The sequence below is a fragment of the Mastomys coucha genome, unplaced genomic scaffold (genome assembly GCF_008632895.1).
Source record: "Mastomys coucha isolate ucsf_1 unplaced genomic scaffold, UCSF_Mcou_1 pScaffold15, whole genome shotgun sequence".
Lineage (NCBI taxonomy): Eukaryota > Metazoa > Chordata > Mammalia > Rodentia > Muridae > Mastomys > Mastomys coucha.
Genome location: NW_022196897.1, coordinates 155,011,848 through 155,033,200, shown reverse-complemented (window position 1 = coordinate 155,033,200; position 21,353 = coordinate 155,011,848). Strand labels below are relative to the sequence as shown.

The 21,353-nt window shown below is 48.6% G+C and overlaps 1 protein-coding gene across 3 annotated transcripts in view; it reads left to right on the top strand.

Moving 5' to 3' along the window:
- Positions 1–3,177: 3,177 nt before the first annotated feature.
- Zfp64 (ZFP64 zinc finger protein) overlaps positions 3,178–21,353 on the top strand; it is a 65,489-nt gene continuing 47,313 nt past the window's right edge. The window contains exons 1-4 of one of the 3 annotated variants that reach the window (XM_031372860.1): positions 3,178–3,647; positions 6,599–6,838; positions 17,633–17,794; positions 18,505–18,567. In XM_031372860.1, the coding sequence (XP_031228720.1) occupies positions 3,602–3,647; positions 6,599–6,838; positions 17,633–17,794; positions 18,505–18,567 (511 nt within the window). In that variant the 5' untranslated portion in view covers positions 3,178–3,601. The remainder of the gene's footprint in view (positions 3,648–6,598; positions 6,839–17,632; positions 17,795–18,504; positions 18,568–21,353) is intronic. The other 2 variants (XM_031372861.1, XM_031372862.1) reach the window with 2 other exon arrangements.

Sequence of the window (21,353 nt, the reverse complement as noted above, 5' to 3'; positions counted from 1 at the left end):
ACTACAGGGAGAGACACAGCTGTGGAGACTAGACTAGAGATAAAGGAGTCATCCCAGACTTCTCCATTCTCCCCACTAGACAGACCCACCAGGAAGCTGGAAGTCTGGCTCACCAGCCATGGCCCAACTGAGCCATGAAACATTAGACCAACCTTTGGCCACAGCTAGTTGGCACTGTTAGCCTTCATCTAGAAAAAACATTGACATTTAAAAGCAACAGCTGTATTTTTAACAGCTGGGACACGTCAGCCAGGGGCTTTGACGCTGAAGCCCTCTTCTTGGAGCTTTGGGACACATGTGAGGTACACAGATGTACATGTGGACAAAACACTCACAATATTATTTTAGATAACTATTATCTAAATATGATTTTAGATAACTGAAGGGACACGTGCATCCCTGGAATAAAGGCTTGTCACTTCAGTTATTCTGGTCGCTGATCTTCTCACTGCTGGGACAGAATGCCAGACAGAAGCATCTTGAAGACGAGGATTGCTTCCGGGTCAGGATCTGCCGGGGGTTTAGCCCACTGTGGTGTGGAAGGCAGGTCAGCTCTGTGGCGCTCTTTCCACGGCACCGAGTATGGGAGCTTGGGCTATGTTGTAGCATCAGAGAGGTCTGCCCTCAGTGGCCATCTTTTCCAGCTAGACCTCATTTTTCAGGGGTTCCACAATCTCCCAAAATAATAGCACTAGTCGGGGGACCAAAGTGGGGACTAAGCACTCAAAATGATCTGCGCTTATATACAGGTTCTGACTCCCCAGTCTTTCATCCATACCCTCCCCTCTCTGATCACCAATGCACTCCCCTACCCAGTACCTCCACTGGAACTCTTACATATAGAGATTCAGGTTTAAGGCACCCTCCAAATAGGCTGTCAGGAGCCAATTAAAATTCTCATCACCCCTATATCCACCTTCTCCTTCATTTTAATGACTTTTTTGTCTGCTCCCTCTGTGACCAGGCAAAAAAGTTATTGTAAAGAGTGGCCAGACAGATATGGAAGCAACCCATACTATTCGTCATACATATAACCTCATCCTGACTCCCTCTGCCACCTACAAGATGGGGCCATCTGCTTCTACATCCAGGACCCAGAGAATCCCAAGTAGGAAATGCACATCACTCGTAAACTCTACTATCGATCGCTTCAACCCCAAACACCCAGTGAGCATGATTAATATCAGAAAATATATCCTGATTGATTACCGAAGCCCTGGAGATAAGTGAAGTAGAGGAGGTAATTACACACTCCTCCAAAGTGTGTCTGACGTCTCTGACACGGCCTCTCCTAGATAATACAAACCTGTCTCCTGCTTCAGACTCTGACCTCGGCCTACTGGGTCCTTAACGTCACCCAGTGTGGCAGCTTCAGAAATGACTGACTGTGTGTTCCCCCTGGGACAAACTCACAGCTGCCTCTTATAGTTCTTCTGTGACCCTGTTAAAATAATCCTCCCTCGCCATTCACCAACTTCACTGAGCCTGGGGTCGCCCTGACTCCCTTTTTTCATATCACCTTCTTTGCCATGACAAACTGTCTTAAGGCATCTGGGACACATTCCCTAGACCTCGACAAAACTATAACCTTTATAGCACATCGCAGTCCTAGTGCCCTCCCATTCACATCACCTCTATTCTTTGTGGTATGTAGGTCTACTAATCTAGTTGGTCAGGAGTTTGCATGCTAATATTTCTCTTCCCCAAGTTGGGTGTGACACATGGAGAAGAGCTCTTACCAATTCAGGCTGCAGACTCACTAGCTGCCGGACATGATGAAAGGACAGTTCAAACCTTGCCCCTTCTGGCTGTCGCAGACATAACTGCGGGTGATCCGGCTGGAACAGAGGGACTGATGCTCTCCAGACCTTTGCATCATCAGTTGTCTTCCCAGATCACCCAGGACCCCCAACAGGTAGCCCAAACCATATTCACACTTCAAGGACAAACTGATTCCCTGGCTGCGGTGGTACGCCAAAACTGCTACTGATGGAGACTAGATCTTCTGACAGCTGAAAAAAAGGTGGCCTTTGCCTTACAATGATGCTTCTATGTCAATCCATCAAATATAGTAAAAAACAAAATTCATTAACTTCAAACAGACCCTTTCCCCTCCCCCCAAACAGTAAGGTACAATTCAATACCTCCAACCCCTGGGCTTTTGAAAAGTCCATATGGAAGCGAAAATAGTCCTTCCTGACCCCTCTCCCCTTTTCTCTGCCTTTACGAATCGCACCCTCTTTTATCAATTCCTTCTCCTCTGGCATTTCTCCAATGACAAATTCAAAATAATCTCTAATCAAACAGAACCACAGAGCCTGAGTCTCACGGCTACTGTGTGTGCCCTGATGGTGAGGATCAGCAATGCCCGGACATGCGACAACCCTGAACATGCCACAACCCTGAACATGCCACAACCCCGGACAGCAGGAAAGTCCAAAGCGCTCTATATGCCCATTCCTGCCTCAACATCACCCCTTCTAGTTCCTCCTCTTTTGTATCGAACAAAGGGATGTTTGTAATCAGACCCCAGGGACCCTGCGACAGCAAGCTACGTCATCAGCCACATTCTTACCCTGCGCATTTGCGCATATGCTATATCCCCTAAAAGGCGGTCCTTCTTCCCGCTTCTTTTTTCCCTTCACCCTTGCTCACCTCCACCCTTCCCTGAGGCAGACATTCTAGGCCCCTCCCCAATAAACCTCTCAGAGTGATGTCTGACCCTTGGAGTGACTTTGTGGGCTCCTACTGGCTTAGATTAGGAAATAAGAAGGGATTCTAGAACCTTCTGGGTAAATTCAAGGTTAGAGCTAAGTTCAGTTATTCAGTGCAGGATTCTCTGGAGGAGTTAAAATTAATTGTGAGCCACCTGAATACCAGAACTCTGCAAGAAGAACACATACTCTAACCACCGAGCCTTCTTTCTAGTTCATCCCCAACCAATTCTAGCAAGCCCTTCATGCTGGGTGAAATTCGAAGCCCCAATGGAGCAGGGCCCAATGACTTCTCCCATCTACTCCACATTAATCTCTCTCTTTTTAAAAAATTACTTATTGATTGTATATGCAGATGCTTCAGTCTGTTTCCAAGTGAGCTGGCAAAAAACCAGGCTTGATGACGTGCCCTACTCCTGCAGAGCCATCTCACCCCCGCTCAACCCCACAGCAGGGCAAATGCCCCGCCCCGGTGTTGCGCCTCTGGATCTGCCCTGGAGGAACACCCCGGGTTGGAGCGCCACTCTCCCAGGCCGGCAGCGCATCCTCTTGGTATCTGCAGAGGAATGAGGGTCTCCCGGAGGGCAAGGTGCAAAGGCGCAAGGCGACCACAGTGTCCCTGGCCTGCACGGTGGAGGGATCTGAGCACTCGGCCTTGGTATCCAGGACCCTTCCCGGTTCCCCGGGAGAACACAGCCTGGGAGCCGCGCTGGGTGCTTGGAGCCAGCGCCCTCTAGGCAGCGGAAGTGGCGCTGGTCGTACATCCGTCTCTGCCTCACAGAGTTGGAAGAAGCCTGGCTGGTGCGGGAAATATGCTAGCGAAAAGTCTTTGCATAATGTAGACCTAGCCGTGGGGCTCTGGGAGCGGCGCCCCAAGGTCTGGGGCCATGAACGCGAGCGGAGAGGGAGACACCTTTTCCGGATCGATGCAAAGTAAGTGCTGGATAGACGCAGCTGGGGCCTGGCGGGGACGGAGCCAGCAGGCCCAGAGATCGGGGTGACGGCGCACCTTGCACGCCTGTCCCGGCCAGCCCCGTCGGCGTGCCAGGCCAGGAGCCACCTGGAACTCTTGCAGTACCCCCGGGGAGGCACGACCAGGGGAGGCCATGCGGTACAGAGACTGTCACCACCTTCCCTGTCCCGCTGGGTGGAGTTTGGGACGCAGAGGAGAGAAAGAGAAAGTGGGGTGACCCAGGCTGACTGGTAGGGAAACTTCTGCCTCAGTGGCTCAGGTTGGAGCATCCCTGCCCGGGGCTCGCCAGCAGGTTCGCAAAGCCATCCCGGCACATCAGGGTAGGGGATGATGTGAATATGAAAGACCTGCCTGGGGTGCCTTGCACTGAGTTTGAGATTCTGTTATCTTCCTGACACCATATAAGCTCTTGGTATCTCCACGTGCCTTTGTTCCCCAAAGTATGGGCCAGGGGCTGAACCGTGGACCGGCCACCTGGAGCGCATGTGTTCAAAACAGGCTGCTTGCTCCATCGCCTGCAGGTCTCCGGGGGAGGGTGGGACCCGGAATCCCAGGTCTTTACCAGCTGCCTCGGATGTCTAAAGAGCTGTGAACAAGGTTCGCAAACACCTGAGTCGGTTTGCTAACTGCAGATATTATAGCCATTAGCTCCCCAAACATGCCTCAGTGTCCTCTGAACTCTGAACCCAGTCCCCACCCTATGCGTCTCAGTGTCTTCTGGGGCTGTGGACTTCAAGCTGTGTCTAAAGAGGGACGACCCCACCAGATGACTTACTCTGGATGGGAAATCAGCTCCCACATCAGATAATTTCATCTGTAATGATCCTAAAGAAAGATCTGTCTTGTCCCCATTTTGCAGATAAGCCGGGTAAAGTGCCTGTTGGTAGTGAAAAGTTTCAGGGTGCTAAGAAAAGTCCCCATTGTGACTCTCAGAGCATAAGTGAAACTCCTTCATCCTGGCCCTAGTCCTGGGGCTGCAGCCGTCCAGAGGAGGAAGGCCTTGTTCCTTGCTTTCTAAAGCTCTTTGCAAGGTGACTTACAAAATGTTGCCCCCAGCATCATTGTCCTAGGTATGTCTACCACAGGACGCCACAACACACACATACCTTGTCTTAGGCCTGGAGGAAATGGGACAGAATAAAAACAGCTTAGAATTTGCAGAAAATCACATTGTGCATCATGTTACACGAATGTGGCTCTGTAGTATTTAATTTCACCAGTTACAGACGTTCCTGTATGATGTGTGGATGCCGTGGAGTGACGTGATGGGGCACATGCCTATGTGGCAGTATGTAGGGAAAAGATTAGCTTCACAAATTTAAGCATAAGTAATAGAAAGTGTTTTTGTAATGTCCGTGAAAGATACAATGGAAATATTATAATGAGGGTTTTTGGTTTTTTTTTTTTTTTTTTTTTTTTTTTTGGCAATTCTTACTGTTTCTTCCAGATTGTTTTGGTGAGTTTTATAATACAAAAGAAAAAATTCAGTTTTAATTTTAATTATTTGTAGATAGAAATGGGTATATGTTTGTGGTTACAAGTGCTCATGGAGGCCAGAAGTGGGTGTCAGATCCCTTGGAGCTAGAGTTGGGGGGATGGGTTCTGGGACCTGAGCTCAGATCCTCTATAAGAGCAGTACATATTAGCCAGTGAGCCATCCCTACAACTCCACAAAAGAAAATTTTAAGAATAAAACTTAAATTTCTCATGTTGAGACTCACTAATTGTTATCTGCTTAACAAACTTTTTTTTTTAGTATAGAATAGAGTTTATTTACGGGAGGGGGAGGAGAATTAAAGGAGTAGCAGAAGCAGAGAAAGGCAGAGAGAAGGAGAGAGTAGAGAAGTGGAGGCCGCCATGGCACGTGGAGAGAGGGGGAAGGGGGCAAGGGACAAGAAGGTAAGAAGAGACAAGGGGCTAACAAACTTTTTAACAGTACTTTATACAGTGCTTTCTTCTGCTGCTATTCTGAGACAGAAACCTGAACCATACAGTTCTGATTGATTGATTCCGGGGTTGCGTTCAGGCACCAAGGAAGTGAGAACAGGAATCGGGGATTCTGGAGTTTTCCCCGTAGTTATAAAATGGCCGCAGAAGTACCAGGGTTCCGTCTGTGGCCACATGAAAACGCAGAGGAAGGCACAGCTGGTCCTTTCCGCTCCCTTTGTGGTGTGTGTGCTGAAGGAGTTCACGCAACGTGAACCACTGGTGTGCCTAGTGGGTGTGGAGATCCTGAGGAGGCATTCGGAAATGTGGTGGGAGTGGAGGTAGTTTTCATCGTGACCTTTCTGTTGGGGCAGGAGACGGCCTCAGGCCTGGGAGGGGCTGGGCACCCTATACTTCAAAAGCACCTTTCTTTTCTACTGGTTGTGGGAACATAGACACACCAATGTGTACATCCTTGTGTACACGCACATAGAGGCCAGAGGACAAAGAGGCCAGAGGACAACCTCCAGGTTGTTCTTCAGGTACTGTCCACGTTGTGTTTTGAGACAGCCTCTCTCCCTGGCCTCGAGCTTGCCGAGTGGGCTAGCAAGCCCTGGGACCCTCCGGCTTCTTCCCCCCCTATGCTGAGATTACAGACACTCCTCACAGCCAGCTCTTTACGTGGGTTCTAAGGGTTGAACCCAGGGCCTCGTGTTGCAAGACAAACAATTTGTGGACTGCCTCGCCAGCCCCAAAGATTCTTCCTGTAAAACAAACCCCAAGCTCTCAGCGGTCCCTAGGAGCAGTACTGCCTCACAGGACATGACTCCCATCTTGGGACTCAACTGCTAGGACAGAATTGGGCGTAGGTTTTCAAGAAGCAGCACCATAGACCACCCATTAGCCACGTATTCTCCCCCCGACCCCCGCCCATGAAGCTGCTCTGTCTAGAATTAATCTGTAACTTTTCCTTTGTCTCACGAAGTCCCAGGAGGCACCACAGTGCTGGTAGAGCTGACACCGGACATCCACATCTGTGGCCTCTGTAAGCAGCAGTTCAGCAATCTAGATGCCTTCGTAGCCCACAAACAGAGCGGCTGCCAGCTGACCACCACGCCGGTGACAGCCCCCAGCACGGTCCAGTTTGTGTCAGAGGAGACAGTGCCTGCCACCCAGAACCAGAACACCACAACGGCCATCAGTTCAGAGACTCAGACCATCACAGGTACAGGGGGCCGGAGGCGGGGGACAGGGATGGGGAACAGTGGACAGAGGGGACTGGCAACATTCCCCACCTCTTCAGGGACAGTTAGGAAGGCCTGCTCAGGCCCCCTTGGTCACTGATTTGTCATTATTATTGAGGGTGTTGGGACAGTGTTTCTCTGTAGCCCTGGCTGTCCTAGAACTCTCTTTCTGTAGACCAGGCTGGCCTTGAACTCAGAGATCTGCCTGTCTCTGCCTCTGCCTCCCGATGGCTAGGACTAATTATTTTTTGCCAGCACCTCTGGGAAACAGCTGCTGAAGAAACAGCTGCCAGACCAGGTCTGGAAGCTGTTAGTTCAGATTGTGCAAGTAGTGAGAAATGTTACATGTTTAAGCAAAACAAAGGCCAGGTTTCTAAGCCAAACCTCTGCATGCTGAGAAGCAGGTCCCCGAAGATGTCTAATGTGGGGTGTGTACGTGAGCCCTGGGTTGGCATCGGTGTGTGAATTTGGGGTTTTATCTCATCTTGATTTTTAAATCTGTAAATGAACATCTGTCTGCCCCCTTTAAATGCCCTCCTCTCTCCATGCAGTTTGTCAACATAAATTATAGAGGCTTCAAAAAATTGAATATAGACAGTCTAGAAGGGGCAGGCATAGGCCTGTAATCCCCAGCAGTCAGAGGTGGACGCAGGAGGATCGGGAGTTCAAGGTCATCTCTGGCTCCATAGTGAATTCAGGGCCAGCCTGAGGGAAAATTAATTAAGAAAAACATGCACAGAATGAAGCCATAAAGAGTTTGTGGTCTGGGGCTGGGGAGATGCCTCCCTGGTTAGGAATGCTGGACGCCCTTACAGAGCACCCACTATGGGCTGCTGACGCCCTTACAGAGCACCCACTATGGGCTGCTTACAAATGCCTGTAATTCTGCTCCTGGGGAGTCCAATCCACTCTCCCAGCCTTTGAGGGCATCTGCACACACGTGTGCATACACACACATGTGCATACACACACTGACACACAGGTAAATATAAATAAAAATAAAGTGAATTTGTTATGTTCTAGAGGGCATTTTATCCACACAGTGGCAGATAACACACATCTACACACACTTAACACGTATATAACCTGGGTAAAGTGAACAGAGGCAGCTTTGTAAATGTACAGGTCTCCAATGAGGTTGGTGCTGTAGGAATTGGGTGGGGCAATCCTTCTTGATTGTACTGCCTTCCCAGAGGAAGAGAATCTTGAATGTGACTGCAAATGAGGTGTGTTTTCCTTCCTTCCTTCCTTCCTCCCTTCCTTCTTTCCTTCCTTCCTTTCTTTCTTTCTTTCTCTTTCTCTCTCTCTTTCTTTTTTAAAGATTTATGTATTCATTTATTTTATGTATGTGAGTACACTGTAGCTGTACAGATGGTTGTGAGCATTCATGTAGTTGTTGGGAATTGAACTTTTGGAACCTCTGCTCCCTCCGGTCAACCCACTCTCTCAGTCCCTGCTTGCTCCAGCCCAAAGATTTATTTATTATTATAAATAAGTACACTGTAGCTGACTTCAGACGCACCAGAAGAGGGTGTCAGATCTCATTACAGGTGGTTGTGAGACACCTTGTGGCTGCTGGGATTTGAACTCAGGACCTTTGGAAGAGCAGTCAGGGCTCCAACCAGCTGAGCCATCTCACCAGCCCTGAGGTTTCTTTCTTTTCAGAAAAACAAAGTCTAAAGATGAGCATGTTAAGAAAATGTTTGCAGCTCACGACTCTAAGCACCCTTCCTATGTAAAGACCATCTAAACAGGAACAAAAAGATCAGAAAAGAAGCAAGTGGAAGAGTCAAGAAAAGACAGCAGATGACTTACAAGGGTGTGATGAGCACATGGATGGGGGGCAGGCCCCATGGGATGAGAGTAAGGCATCTGTGTTCTGCATATGGAAACTCCTTTGCCCTGGATCACTTTGTGATATCTTTTACATTTTAGTTCTTAAATTTTAAATCTCAGTTTTAAAAGTTTACTGGAGTAGTAGGCAGAAGAAATGGCTCAGAGAGTAAAGGCGTCTGCCAATAAGCCTGATGACGTAAGCTTGATCTTGGCAAAAGGGAAGAACCCAGTCCCCAGGGGCATCTTCTGACCTCCACACACATGCATACACACGTAAATAAATGTGAAAGAAGTAATCGATAAAATATACGTAAACACCTTTAGTGGGTCTGTTTCTAAGGATCCTGTAAAACCTGACAGCAAATGAAACCTGTTCATTACAGTTTATACTGTGCAAAAAGTCAAGGATTTATATGTAACCATCAGGAGAGAGATGGGGAAACTATGTCTGATATGCCTACAGTACCTGAGCCTCAGAAAGGGGACCAGGCCCATGTGAATGGCAGGACAGATGTGTGCACAAGGAACAGTGTTAATAAAGTTTCTAGAACAGGAAGCGAAATCAATGAAAGCCTACAGGGGGGTTATTCAGGCATGGCAGGGACTGTGGTAAAGTGGGAAAATCATGCACAAAGTGGCTGTTCTTTGGGTCTGCCCAGTATGTGCCCCAACATGCATGCTATATGACACATGCAGAGGTAAGAGTTGGTTCTCTCCATCATGTGAGTCTTGGGGCTTGAACTTGGGTCATCAGACTTGGCAGCAAGCACCTTTACCAGCTGAACCATCTTAGCCGACCAAATGTTCTCAGCTTCTGAGAGTTCACCAGCTAAACAAAATACATCCATAAGCCTGATCCAGTCTACAGGCCTCTTCTAGCTCACGCTCAGAGAACATTTACCAGCTAGATCCACTGAAGCTGAGGAGCAACCAGCTTCCAATTTATAAACTATTCGTGTGGCTGTTTAAAACTTGGGGCATTTCGAGGCCAGCCTGGTCTACAGTGAGTTCCAGGACAACCGGGGCTACCCAGAGAAATCCTGTCTCAAAAAAAGAAAAAATAAACTTTGGGCACGAGGGCTGGAGAGATAGCTTAGTGGTTAAGAGCACTGGCTGCTCTTACAGAGGACCTGAGTTCAATTCCCAGCATCCATGTGGCGGCTCACAACCTTCTGAAACTAGTTCCAGGGGATCCAGTGCCTTCTCTCTGGGTTTCCGAAGGCATTGCTCGAACATGGCACACATACTACCCTCGGGCCCACATGCACATAAATCAGCTTGGGGCAATAGCAGAATTTCAGGAATATTTTTAACGTTCCCAAACACATGTGTCCGGATAGTTTTTAGTATACCAAAATCAATCTTCAAGGAAGTGATCAAGAAAATGTAGAGACAAGAAGTCACCTTGGAGGTGGCCTCCTGAGGTCTGCTGTGGCCTGTTTGTATCTCAGCTAGACAAGGAGAAACTGCCTGTGGGAAGACGTGTCCAGGAAGACCCCGCAGATCCAGGGCTGCCCTGGATGGAGCGCTTTGTCCCTTCTCAAGGGCATCTCCCTGAGGAGATTTTGCCTTCCTGACCTCAAAACATAAAGCCCCAGTAAGAGTTGAAAAACTGAATTGTGAGGGACTCTGCCACATGGAGGCTCTGAGCTGTGCACTGCCGAAGGCCTTTGCAACTCTGCCTCCATACCTTTTGTTTATCTGCTCCCTCTGCTGGAAATGCCTTTCCAGCTCTGCCTGGCTGACGCCACCTGTTGACAAGTGACAGTCTTTATACACAGACTCTGGCTTCTCTAGAACACACGCCCTCCGAATGTGTAACAGGGTGAACTCCTTGCAGTTTCTCCAGTGAGCCCCATTTTTTAGCACCCTAGAGCCCTGGCAGGAGGTATTTCTCTGGAACTCAAATTAATTCTTATGCTTATATCTGGGCTTTCTGAGCCTAGCTTGGAGGCATTTTCTTAAAGAGCATTTTCTACACACACACACACACACACACACACACACACACACACACACACAAACGTTCCCTCAGGCCAGGTCATTTCCACTGGTGAAATGATCACTGGAGAAGCAGGGTCCAGGTCCGCCCATGTCTGCCCCGAGGTGTCATGGTTGTTGTCTTAGACTCTGCACACCCAGTGCCAACAGCGACAGTGGCCTCTGATGGGAGAATTTCTTACTTTTTGAGTACAAACAGTTTAAATGTCCCGTCCATGGGAAGCTTACCCCACAACCAAATAGCAGGCTTCTCCTCACCCCCTCTCGGCTTCACCCTGCCCTGTAGCCTGCAGCTGCTCTCCCTATGTGTCTGCCCAACAGGCCAGCCCTGGGGTCCTGGGGCACTCAGTTCAGGCGCAGACAGCAGTCTAAGCCGCGGAGACAGACTCCAAATCTCACATCCTACCACAATCTGATAGCTCTGGCCACGGGAGGACTTCTTCATGCCTGGGCTGCCTCAGGAATTCTGTAATAGTCCACTAGAGGGCAGGAATGGCTGCTGGGGACATTGTCCAAGGTGCAGAGTCTAACATGTGCTAATCTCAGGTGTCTGGCCTCTAGTGTCTAAGTGACTTAGCTGCCCCTCCTCAAACAACCAAACAGGTAGAGTCCTGCCCACAATCTCTGGACTCCACACTGACCCCCACTGCCAGTTTGGACCTAGCTGTTCTGTTAGCTGTCAGTTCCGAGACCCACTTGTAGATCAGGGTCCTGGGGAGCTTACTAGACACCAGCACCCAGGCAGCACCTCAGAAGGAACCAGGACGTCTGAGACAGAGATTCCAACATCAGTGTGATAAGCTCCCAGGGAACCCAAGTCTCTGGCAGGTTGGAAAATCACCCACTTGGCCCAAGGCCTCATGACCATAAACTCCTGATGGCTCCCATACCTGATATTGCCCTTGATGGCGCCAGGCCTTCTCTCAGGCAGTCCTGTGAAACGCAACGAGTACATCAGCAGTTTGCCACACCTCATCTCTAAACCTCAGGAAAAGTCCCATTTCCCAGACGAAGAAACTGAGGCCAGAGCCCGGCAAAATGGCTATGTAGGTAAAGCCTGACAACCTGAATTTAATCCTGTGGAGGACCCACATGGTAGAAAGAGAAAACAGATTCCCACAAGCTGACCTCTGACTCTCCATATGGGCTGTAGTGCACACACACACATACACACACACACACAAATAAGAAATGTAACAAAAAAAGAAGCTGAGATTGGGGCGTTGAAGATTTACCATCTCGTTGCTCACTCTCTTTGGCCTGTGATTCTGCCTCAGGGTGACTCTGATCTCAGGTGACTAGCACTATCCCTATAATGGCCCCAGCTGTCCCTGCCGGCTTTCACCCACCCGCCCACCTTGACATTCAGAGCAGCGATGGCCCTAGAAAATGAAAGAGTACCCTCTGGGAAGAGAGAGAAGATACTCCAAGACAGAAGGTCATAGCTAGAATACGGCCACGCCTCCCAGCGGGATGGGAGCCGCCGCGCCTCGCCACGCCTCTCAGCGGAATGGGAACCACCACGCCTCCCAGCGGGATGGGGGGCAGTTAGGAGAAGCCCACTAGAAGCCACGGAGGAGTGCTGCTTACTGGCTTGCTCCTCATGGCTTGCTCAACCTGCTTTCGTTTCCGATTCCCAGCTTGTGGGTGGTGACCCCTCTGGGGATTGAACAGCCTTTTACAGGGGTTGCCTGAGACCATTGGAAAACCCATATTTACATTACTATTCTCAACTAGCAAAATTACTGATGAAGTAGCAATGAAAAATCCACGGTTGGGGGTCACCACAACGCGAGGAACTGTGTATATTAAAGGGTCGCAGCATTAGGAAGGTTGAGAGCCACTGTTACAGAACCTGGGATGAGCTGGGCTCTCTCACATCATTCTCACATCAATTAGGAAAATGCCCAACAGGCTTGCCTACAGCCCAGTCTTAGGGAAGCACCTTCTCACTTGAGGCTCCTTGTCTGATGACTCCAGCTTGTGTCAACTTGACATAAAACTTGCCAGCACAACCAGCCCCTTGTCAGCGTGACAAACTCATCGCTTTTCAGTTAGAACCTTGCATCTACCATTTATCCCCAAGAGGACATGCTAATATTAATATCACAATATAAAACATAAATAACTTGAAAAGTCCTGTAGTCCTTATGAATTCAAACCCGATATGTGTTCTGTCTAGTTTCCTTAAAATAACCAGTTTCTTTAAAAATCCCAAATCGCTTTTAAAAGGCAACATCTTTCAGCTGTGGGCTCCCGTAAAAGTCAAAGAACCATTACATAGTCACAGCCTGAACAAAGCAAAGCCAAACTCCAACAGTGTCAATTACCCAGCAGTCAATAATCTGGATCCACTCACGCTCTGACCCGTCTGAGGGTTTCAGTCGCTTCTCCAGCTCTGCCCTCTGCAGCACACACAGGGTCTCCCAGTTCCCAACTGGCTCCACTCCACTGCTGCTGCTGGCCTTGGTGGTCATTCTGCAGCACTGGCATCTCCAAACCTGCTGGGCCCCTTGCTGCGACTGGGCTGTACTTCGTCAGTAGCCTCTCCTGGAAACTCTTCAAGGACTCCAGCCCTGCCAGGCTGTGCCAAGCCTCAGCTGCTCTCCCGGAGCCTTTATACCTTCAAACAAGCACCATCTGGTGACTCTTTTTTGGTTTTTCGAGACAGGGTTTCTCTATGTAGCCCCAGCTGTCCTGGAACTCACTCTGTAGACCAGGCTGGCCTCGAACTCAGAAATCTGCCTGCCTCTGCCTCCCAAGTGCTGGGACTAAAGGCGTGTGCCACCACCGCCCGGCTGGTGACTCTTACACTATAAGCCAGCACAAAGTACAAGCTTGGCCATGTCTGGAGCACAGGGTCTGTGTGCTGACTCCCAAGAAACACGTTCCGGAAGATTTTACTTCTTGGTTTTTTGTTAGTTGTTTGTTTGATTTTTTCCCCCTTCCCTTCTCCCTCTTGCTCCGCCCCTACTCGCTCCAGCCCATAGGTTTGTTTGTTTGTTTGTGTGTTTGTTTGTTTCTCATTACGGATGGTTGTGAGCCACCATGTGGTTGCTGGGATTTGAACTCATGACGTCCGGAAGAGCAGTCAGTGCTCTTAACTGCTGAGCCATCTCATGCTGGCCTCTTGTTAATTACCACTAACTTCTCAGCCCCAGCCGACCAGCACCCACTGTCCCCGCAAAGCAGAGGTCTCACGTTAGTGCTTCTGGCCTCTTGTTGATCACAGCTGACTCTTCAGCCCCAGCTGAGCAGAACCACTGATTCTTTATGCAAATGGCCTGCGAGAGTCTTTGCTTCCCACTGAAACATCACAAGCCTGGCCTCCATCTTCTGCACTGCTCTTCACAGTCTTATCCTCCGAGCTTCTGCAGAGCAGCCCGCTGAGCTCTCAACAGAATGGCTTTCCTAGCCTAAAGTTCCAAAGTCCTTCTATAATCCTCCCAAAAAATGTGGTCAGGTCTGTCACTGCAGTAGCCCATGATCATAGTACCAATGTCTCTTAGGGTTTCTGTTGCTGTGATGGACCACCATGACGACAGCAACTTAGGGAGGAAAGGGTTTATTTGGCTCACATTTCCACATCCATGTTCATCATAGAAGGAAGTCGGGATGGGAACCTGGAGGAGGAGCTGATACAGAAGTATGGTGTATGCCCAGACAGGCTGTTCCAAGCAGTGGCTCTCATACCCAGCAAGTGTCATTTAGAATCCTTTTTAGAACCCACATGCGTGGAGACATCCCCAAATGTCTGATTCAGTAGGTATGGGATTCAGGCTGAGAATTTGCCATGGTTATGAATCCTGAGGCCTCCACTACTGCCAGCTGGAGCAGAGCCCTGAACATGCGCCTGTGAGCAGGAGCACACAAGTGGGTGAGCTGCCCAAAGACTGGTCTTGAAGAGAAAACAATGGTTGTCAGAACCAGACAGTTGGTTTTAAGCGGTCAAACATCTCAGGACATTTTTCCCATTTAGAAGAGTGGAGACTGGGTTGGCTCACTTGTCAAAAGCCATCAGAACTCAGGGTCATCTCTCGTGAACCAGTGATGGTCCTGAGGATGCTAGAAAGGTGCAGGTGGGCACACCTGGGCCATCTAGAGGTCAGGGTGTGTGTTTAAGAAGTGTGATACCGGGGGCTGGAGAGATGGCTCAGAGGGTAAGAGCACTGACTGCTCTTCCGAAGGTCCTGAGTTCAATTCCCAGCAACCACATGGTGGTTCACAACCATCTGTAATGGGTGTAATGGGGTCTGATGCATTCTTATGGTGTATGGTTGAAGACAGCTACAATGTACTCATATACATAAAATAAATAAAAAAAATATAAGCTATGGCCACGCTTACTCAATAAAGTGACAAGTAGAAGCACAAATAATTCCTCTTATTTAAAAAAAAAAAGAAGTGTGATAACGGAGGTGGTGGCTCATGCCTTTAATCCCAGCACTTGGGAGGCAGAGGCAGGTGGATCTCTGAGTTCAAGGCCAGCCTGGTCTATCTACAGAGTGAGTTCCAGGACAGCCAGGGCTTACAGAGAAACCCTGTCTCAAAACAACAACAACAACAAAAAAGTGTGATAGAGGACTGGAGAGATGGCTCAGCGGTTAAGAGCTCTGACTGCTCTTTCAGAGATCTGAGTTCAATTCCGAGCAACCAGATGGTGGCTCACAACAATCTATAATGGGATCTGATGCCCTCTTCTGGTGTGTCTGAAGACAGCTACAGTATACTAATAACAACAACAACAACAACAAAAAAGACTCAGACTCAAAATATATTTACAGATACCTTGGCCATATATCTAGGCTCTATTCTTAATAGATCATAACCAAAATAACCCAATTATTTTAACCTACATTTTGCCACACGACCGGTTCCCTATGCTCAGGTACCATGCATCCCTCTCATCCCCTCTTTGCAGTGACCCTTCCTCCTTCCCTCCCACAATTCCTTCTCCTCTCAGAGGTCCCACCTCTCTTTCCTGCCTGAGCCATAGACCACAGGCTACAGGCTTTTTAATGGACATGAGATGCATCCATACAACACACAGGATTTTCTCTGTACGGGTGCATGGTGGTAGGTGATTCCTGCGCAGTCTTGTTTTTCATTTGTTTGTGTGCACGTATGTGTGCCTGTGTGAGTTTATATCGTGCATACCTCTGGAGTTACGAATGGTTGTGAGCTGCTTCATGGTTGATGAGAACCAAATCCAGGTCAGTGCTCTTCATCGTGGGGCCATCTCTCCAGCCCCTCTCACGATCATTTTAAAGGGGTTCTCGTGGGTTCCATGTGGGTACTAGGTCTTTCCCTGTAAGGAACCCAGAATGGGCATCAGAGGTGAGGGCGGGGACTTTGATGTGATTTAAAGACAAAAATCAAGCCAGGGCAGCTGCCCTTCAAGAAAACCCTCCTTAGGGGGAAGAGGAAACTACGTGTTAAAATCAATGTGTAAGGGACTGGAGAGATGGCTCAGGGGTGAAGAGCCCTGCTGCCCTTACAGAGGACCAGCGCTCAGGTCCCAGCGCCCACGCGGTGTTTCTTGGCTGTCTGTGATTCCCATCCCAGGGGATCCAATGCCTTCTATGCGACACAAGAGTCCCAGACATACACACAATGCCTAGACGGACACACATTCAGGTAGAACACTCATACACATAGAGTATAAATAAATGTTTAATAATGAGGGCTAAGGACACCTCACTGCTCTGTCACGGCCTCTCCTTAGACCCCTCCTTACTGTGACAGTTTCTTATGCTTCATTTTCAGTGACCTGGGTGGTTTCTGGGATGAAGGGTTTTGCCGCACTCCTCTCAGCTGGGATTTGTCTACAGTGTGTCTTATTTAGCTGGGTCTGTGGTTTGGGGGCAGGAGCAGAGGGGGGAGGGGAAATGACCTCTGGTGCAGATTTCCTTGGCAGAGCAGAGCTAAGTAGGAATAGCAGGTCTGGGTGGATTTAAAAAGCGGGGAGGGTGACTGCGCATGCTTGAGGTCCGAGGCTTGGAGCAGGCAATGGTTGCTCTCAAGACCATCACAGGGCCCCTGCACCTTGCCGGTTCCTGATGAACATAGATTGGATTCACTCTCACTTGGAACTGGACCTCCTGGGGGCAAGCTCTATCTTAGTAAAGGAGACCTTTGCAAGCCCTAAAGAACATAGTTCACAAAGGGAGCACAAATATACATATCATATCTATATAATTATATGTTATATGTAATTATATATATGCAAAAAATTCAAGACTACTGCCTTATTTTTTTATAATGATATCTTATATTTGATATATCTTATTTGATATTTTGATTTGTGTTTACATTTCTCTTGTTTCCCTTTATCTCCAAATTGCAGTGAGACTACAGGGAGAGTTTTGAGAGGAGTCTAAGACCCTTAGGAAAGTGCCTTGTGCATCTATCTGCCTCCAGTTAAGCAATGACATTTAGTCATAGAGATCTGAAGCCAGGGCTTTGGAGATGGCTGGGCACGCCAGAGTACTTGCTGCTGAGTCACAAGGACAGGAGTTGGACCCCAGGATACTCCAACTCTTTTTTTTTTTTAAGATTTATTTATTAATTATATGTACACTGTAGCAGTCTTCAGATGCACTAGAAGAGGGTGTCAGATCTCATTACAGATGGTTGTGAGCCACCATGTGGTTGCTACGATTTGAACTCAGGACCTTTGGAAGAGCAGTCAGTGCTCTTAACCGCTGAGCCATCTCACCAGCCCTTAGTGATGTCCTCTGACCTCTGCACACACACACAAACACACACACACACACACACACACACACACACACACACACACACACACACGCCCGCGAGCGCTTGATTTCCGACTGAGAACGAAGTTCTTCCCACAGATGTTCTCTCACGCCTCTTTAGCTGGAGTGGTGAATTATGTCCGTCGTCCTGTGGAAATTCTTAAGCTCTGCACTCTTTAGTTGCAGCTCCAGAGTTCGTCTTTGAACATGGCTACCAAACTTACCTGCCCACGGAAAGCACTGACAGTCAGACAGCCACCGTGATCTCCCTCCCCACCAAGTCACGCACCAAAAAGCCCCCAGCACCCCCTACTCAGAAGAGACTCGGCTGCTGCTATCCAGGTACGGGGGCGCCGTGCACCGCATGTGCACAAAGGGGTTCTTCTTAGGATGTGTTTTAATGGTCGGGAAACCAAGGCCTGACAGCGTAGATCAAGCCAACCTGGAATTCACTATATAGCTTCGGTGGGCTCTGAACTCCTGCCTCAGCCTCCGAGTGTTAGAATCAGACCCAGCATGCCCAGCGTCTTTGAAAATTCTTTTTTTGTTTTTCCTTAAGATTTATGAATGTTTTGCCTACACACAATCTACACCTCTATATCTGGTGCCCACCGGTCAGAGGAGAACATCAGATCCCCTGGCATTAGAGTTACAAGTGCTTGTGAGCCTCTGTGGGTGCTGGCAACTGAACCTGGGTCCTTGGGAGGAACAGCCAGTGCTCTAACTGCTACCCCATCTCCAGCCCTCAGTACCCAGGTACTGAGAGAGGAGAGTAGAGCATTTGTCCGTCTCGTTCTTTCATGATGGCGTCTTTCTAGCCTACAGGCCATGTTGTAAAGTGTGATTCCATGCCTCCCTCTGCTAGCTCCCTGTGGGTTTGTTGTTGTTGTTGTTTGAGGTTGTGCCAAAGCAATGCTGTTGTGTGTCTGGCACAGGGCATCCCTGGCACAGGGCATTGTGTCTTCCCTGTGTTGCTACCCACCGCTACATGGTAAGGGAAGTCTCTGCGACCTTGGTTCCCTCTGAACTTTATCTTCCCTTGGCTTCTTCAGGTTGCCAGTTCAAGACCGCCTATGGCATGAAGGACATGGAGCGACACCTGAAGATCCACACCGGTAAGTGACAGGTGGCCGTTAGCTAGGGTACCCTGAACGCCCAGCCAGTGAGGAGCTGGGGACCTAGAGGTGTCAGACGTGTGACAAGGCCCAAGACTCACAGAGAGCCAAGGAACATGGGTACAAAGTAAATTAAAATACTGTTTGTACATGTGATTCGGGCAGAAACACATCTAAAGCAATAACAACCCAGCAGTGGGTAAGTTAGTGCTCAGCTGGAGGGCGGGGAGCTGCCGTGGCTGTGTGAGAACTGATCCGCCGTACGAAATTCATTAGCCTCAGGTATCGATGGCTTCCATGCGGGGGATAAGGTGACCGTCTGTGGCTGCAAACCACATTAAAAAGAGAAGAGGTTTTCTCAATGCTGGGGATCAAACCAGAGGGCACACGTGGCACAACAGCTTAGATTTATCTTGTATATCTTCTGAAGACACCGCTGCACAGCTGGCCCGAGGGTGCCCTTACTGGCCACTTTAAGGAGGGAGGGTACTTAATAGTCCCCAGGGGTTGGTGGCAGGGAGGCACCTGTGTGGTTCCTGCCCAGCAGAGCCACTGAAAACCAGCAAGAGACACCAGGTGATACAAACTGACAATCCCGTGGGCACAGGGAGCACCAGGCAGCTGGTAGGGCTTCAAGACGGCCCAACCAGGAGTTTGTAACCTGACTGCTAACAATTTCAGTAAAATGAGTTTACTTTTGCAATGTTGAGGGTCAAAGCTACAAGGGCTCCGCCCACTGAGTTATATCCGCAACTCAACAAAACTTTGCATTCTTAGTTTTTGTTGCTGTTTTTAGTTTGGTTTGGTTTTTCATGACAGGGTTTCTCTGTAGCCCTGGCTGTCCTGGAGCTTGCTGTGTACAAGACCAGGCTGGTTTCGAACTCAGAAACTGTCTGCAGATATATTCCTTTTTTAAAAAAAAAATTATTTATTATATGTATCTGAGTACACTGCCGCTGCCTTCATACACACCAGAACAGGGCATTGGATTCCATTACAGATGGTTGTGAGCCACCATGTGGTTGCTGGGATTTGAACTCAGGGCCTCTGGTAGAGCAGTCGGCGCTCTTAACCACTGAACCATCTCTCCCCCTTCCAGATACAATCTTAAATGCCTAACCTTACTCTCACACAATGGTGATCAGCTTTGGCTGACCGTGTGTCAGACCCAGGCTCTGTATGGACTTGGCCTACAGAGTACAAGGAAAACCTTTTGGAGTGGCAACCCGCTACTGTAATCCCTGCACTCAGGAGGCAGAGGCAGGAGGGTCAGGGGTTCAAGGCAAAGCCTGGCTAGGTAGCAAGTTGAAGACCAACCTGAGTTGCATGAGACACTACCTCAAAAAACAAAAAGAAAAAGAAAGGCTAGGCTTGGTGACTCATACCTTTAACGCAGGAGGCAGAGAGCAGGTGGATCTCTGTGAGTTCAAGGCTGGCCTGGTCTACCCAGTGAGTTCCAGGACAGTCAGGGCTATGTAAAGACATCCTGTCTCAGGGGAGAAAAGAAAAAGAAAAGCCAGAATGGGGGTCAAAGTCCCTATGTAGAACACCTCAAAGTCATGATGGTCCACTCTGCAGCATTCTGAATTTTTTGCTTGCAGATGTAAGGCCTAAGACAAACACACCTTTTTCTTTTTCTTTTTTTTTTCTTTTCTTTTTTTTTTTTTTTTTTTTTTGAGACAAGTCTCACTGTCTAGCTCTGGCTGTCCTGGAAACTGTGTAGACCAGGCTGGCCTCATACTCACATAGAACTTTCTGTGTGCACCTCCCAATGCTGGGATTAAAAGCCACTACGCCCAGCAGACATGCAATTTTATCATCTCTAAGTAAATAAGCTATTCATCTTCCTATTTAATATTGCCCTTATTTTAAACTTTAGTGTGTGTGTGTGTGTGTGTGTGTGTGTGTGTGTGTGCGCATCCACACATGCTCACAGGCACACCACTGTGTCCTTGTGAAGGTCGGAGGTCAACTATCACGGTCCGTACTTTCCTGTCACATGTGGGTCTCAGGAATTGGACTCGGGTTGTTGGACACGATGGCCGGCGCCTTTAACCCTTAGAGCCATCTCATCTTAAGATCGCATGACTTTGTGCTGTCCTGTGTCTCTCTCTGCTTCATTCTTTTTACTGGTCAGCTGGGAAATTGATTCAGTCTTTTATGGCTCATCCATAAAGTAAAATCGCTCAACCTTAGCTGTTTAATGATGTGGAAAAGACAGAAATAACTCTATAAAGGGAAGTCAACAGGGAGTGGTGTAGAGCCTGCTGGAAAAGCAGGAGAGTTCTGGATCCTAGTCCCAGACTTATTTTAAGATTTATTTACTTATTTATTATGTATACAGTGTTCTGCCTGCCTGTATGCCTGCAGACCAGAAGAGGGCACCAGATCTCATTATAGTTATGAGCCACCATGTGTTTGCTGGGAATATGAACTCAGGACCAATGGCAGAGCAGCCAGTGCTCTTAATCTCTGAGTCACCTCTCCAGCGCACTAGTCCCAGCTTTGTAAAGAGGATGAAACAAAACACTCCTCAGATAGGATCTTGGAAGAGTGAAGTGTCTAAATTGATGTCAGGGGCTGGGGGCGTGGCTGGGGCGTGGCTCAGGCAGTACGTGCTAGCCGGACATCTGGGAAGTTCTGTGTTTCATCCTTAGAACGGCATCAATGAGATGTTATGGTGCACTTCCGAATTCCCAACGCCCTGGAATTGGGACTGTCAGAAGTTCAGGGACATTTTTGACTTCTTAGCAAATTCAGAGCCAACCTGGGACTCTGTCTCAAAA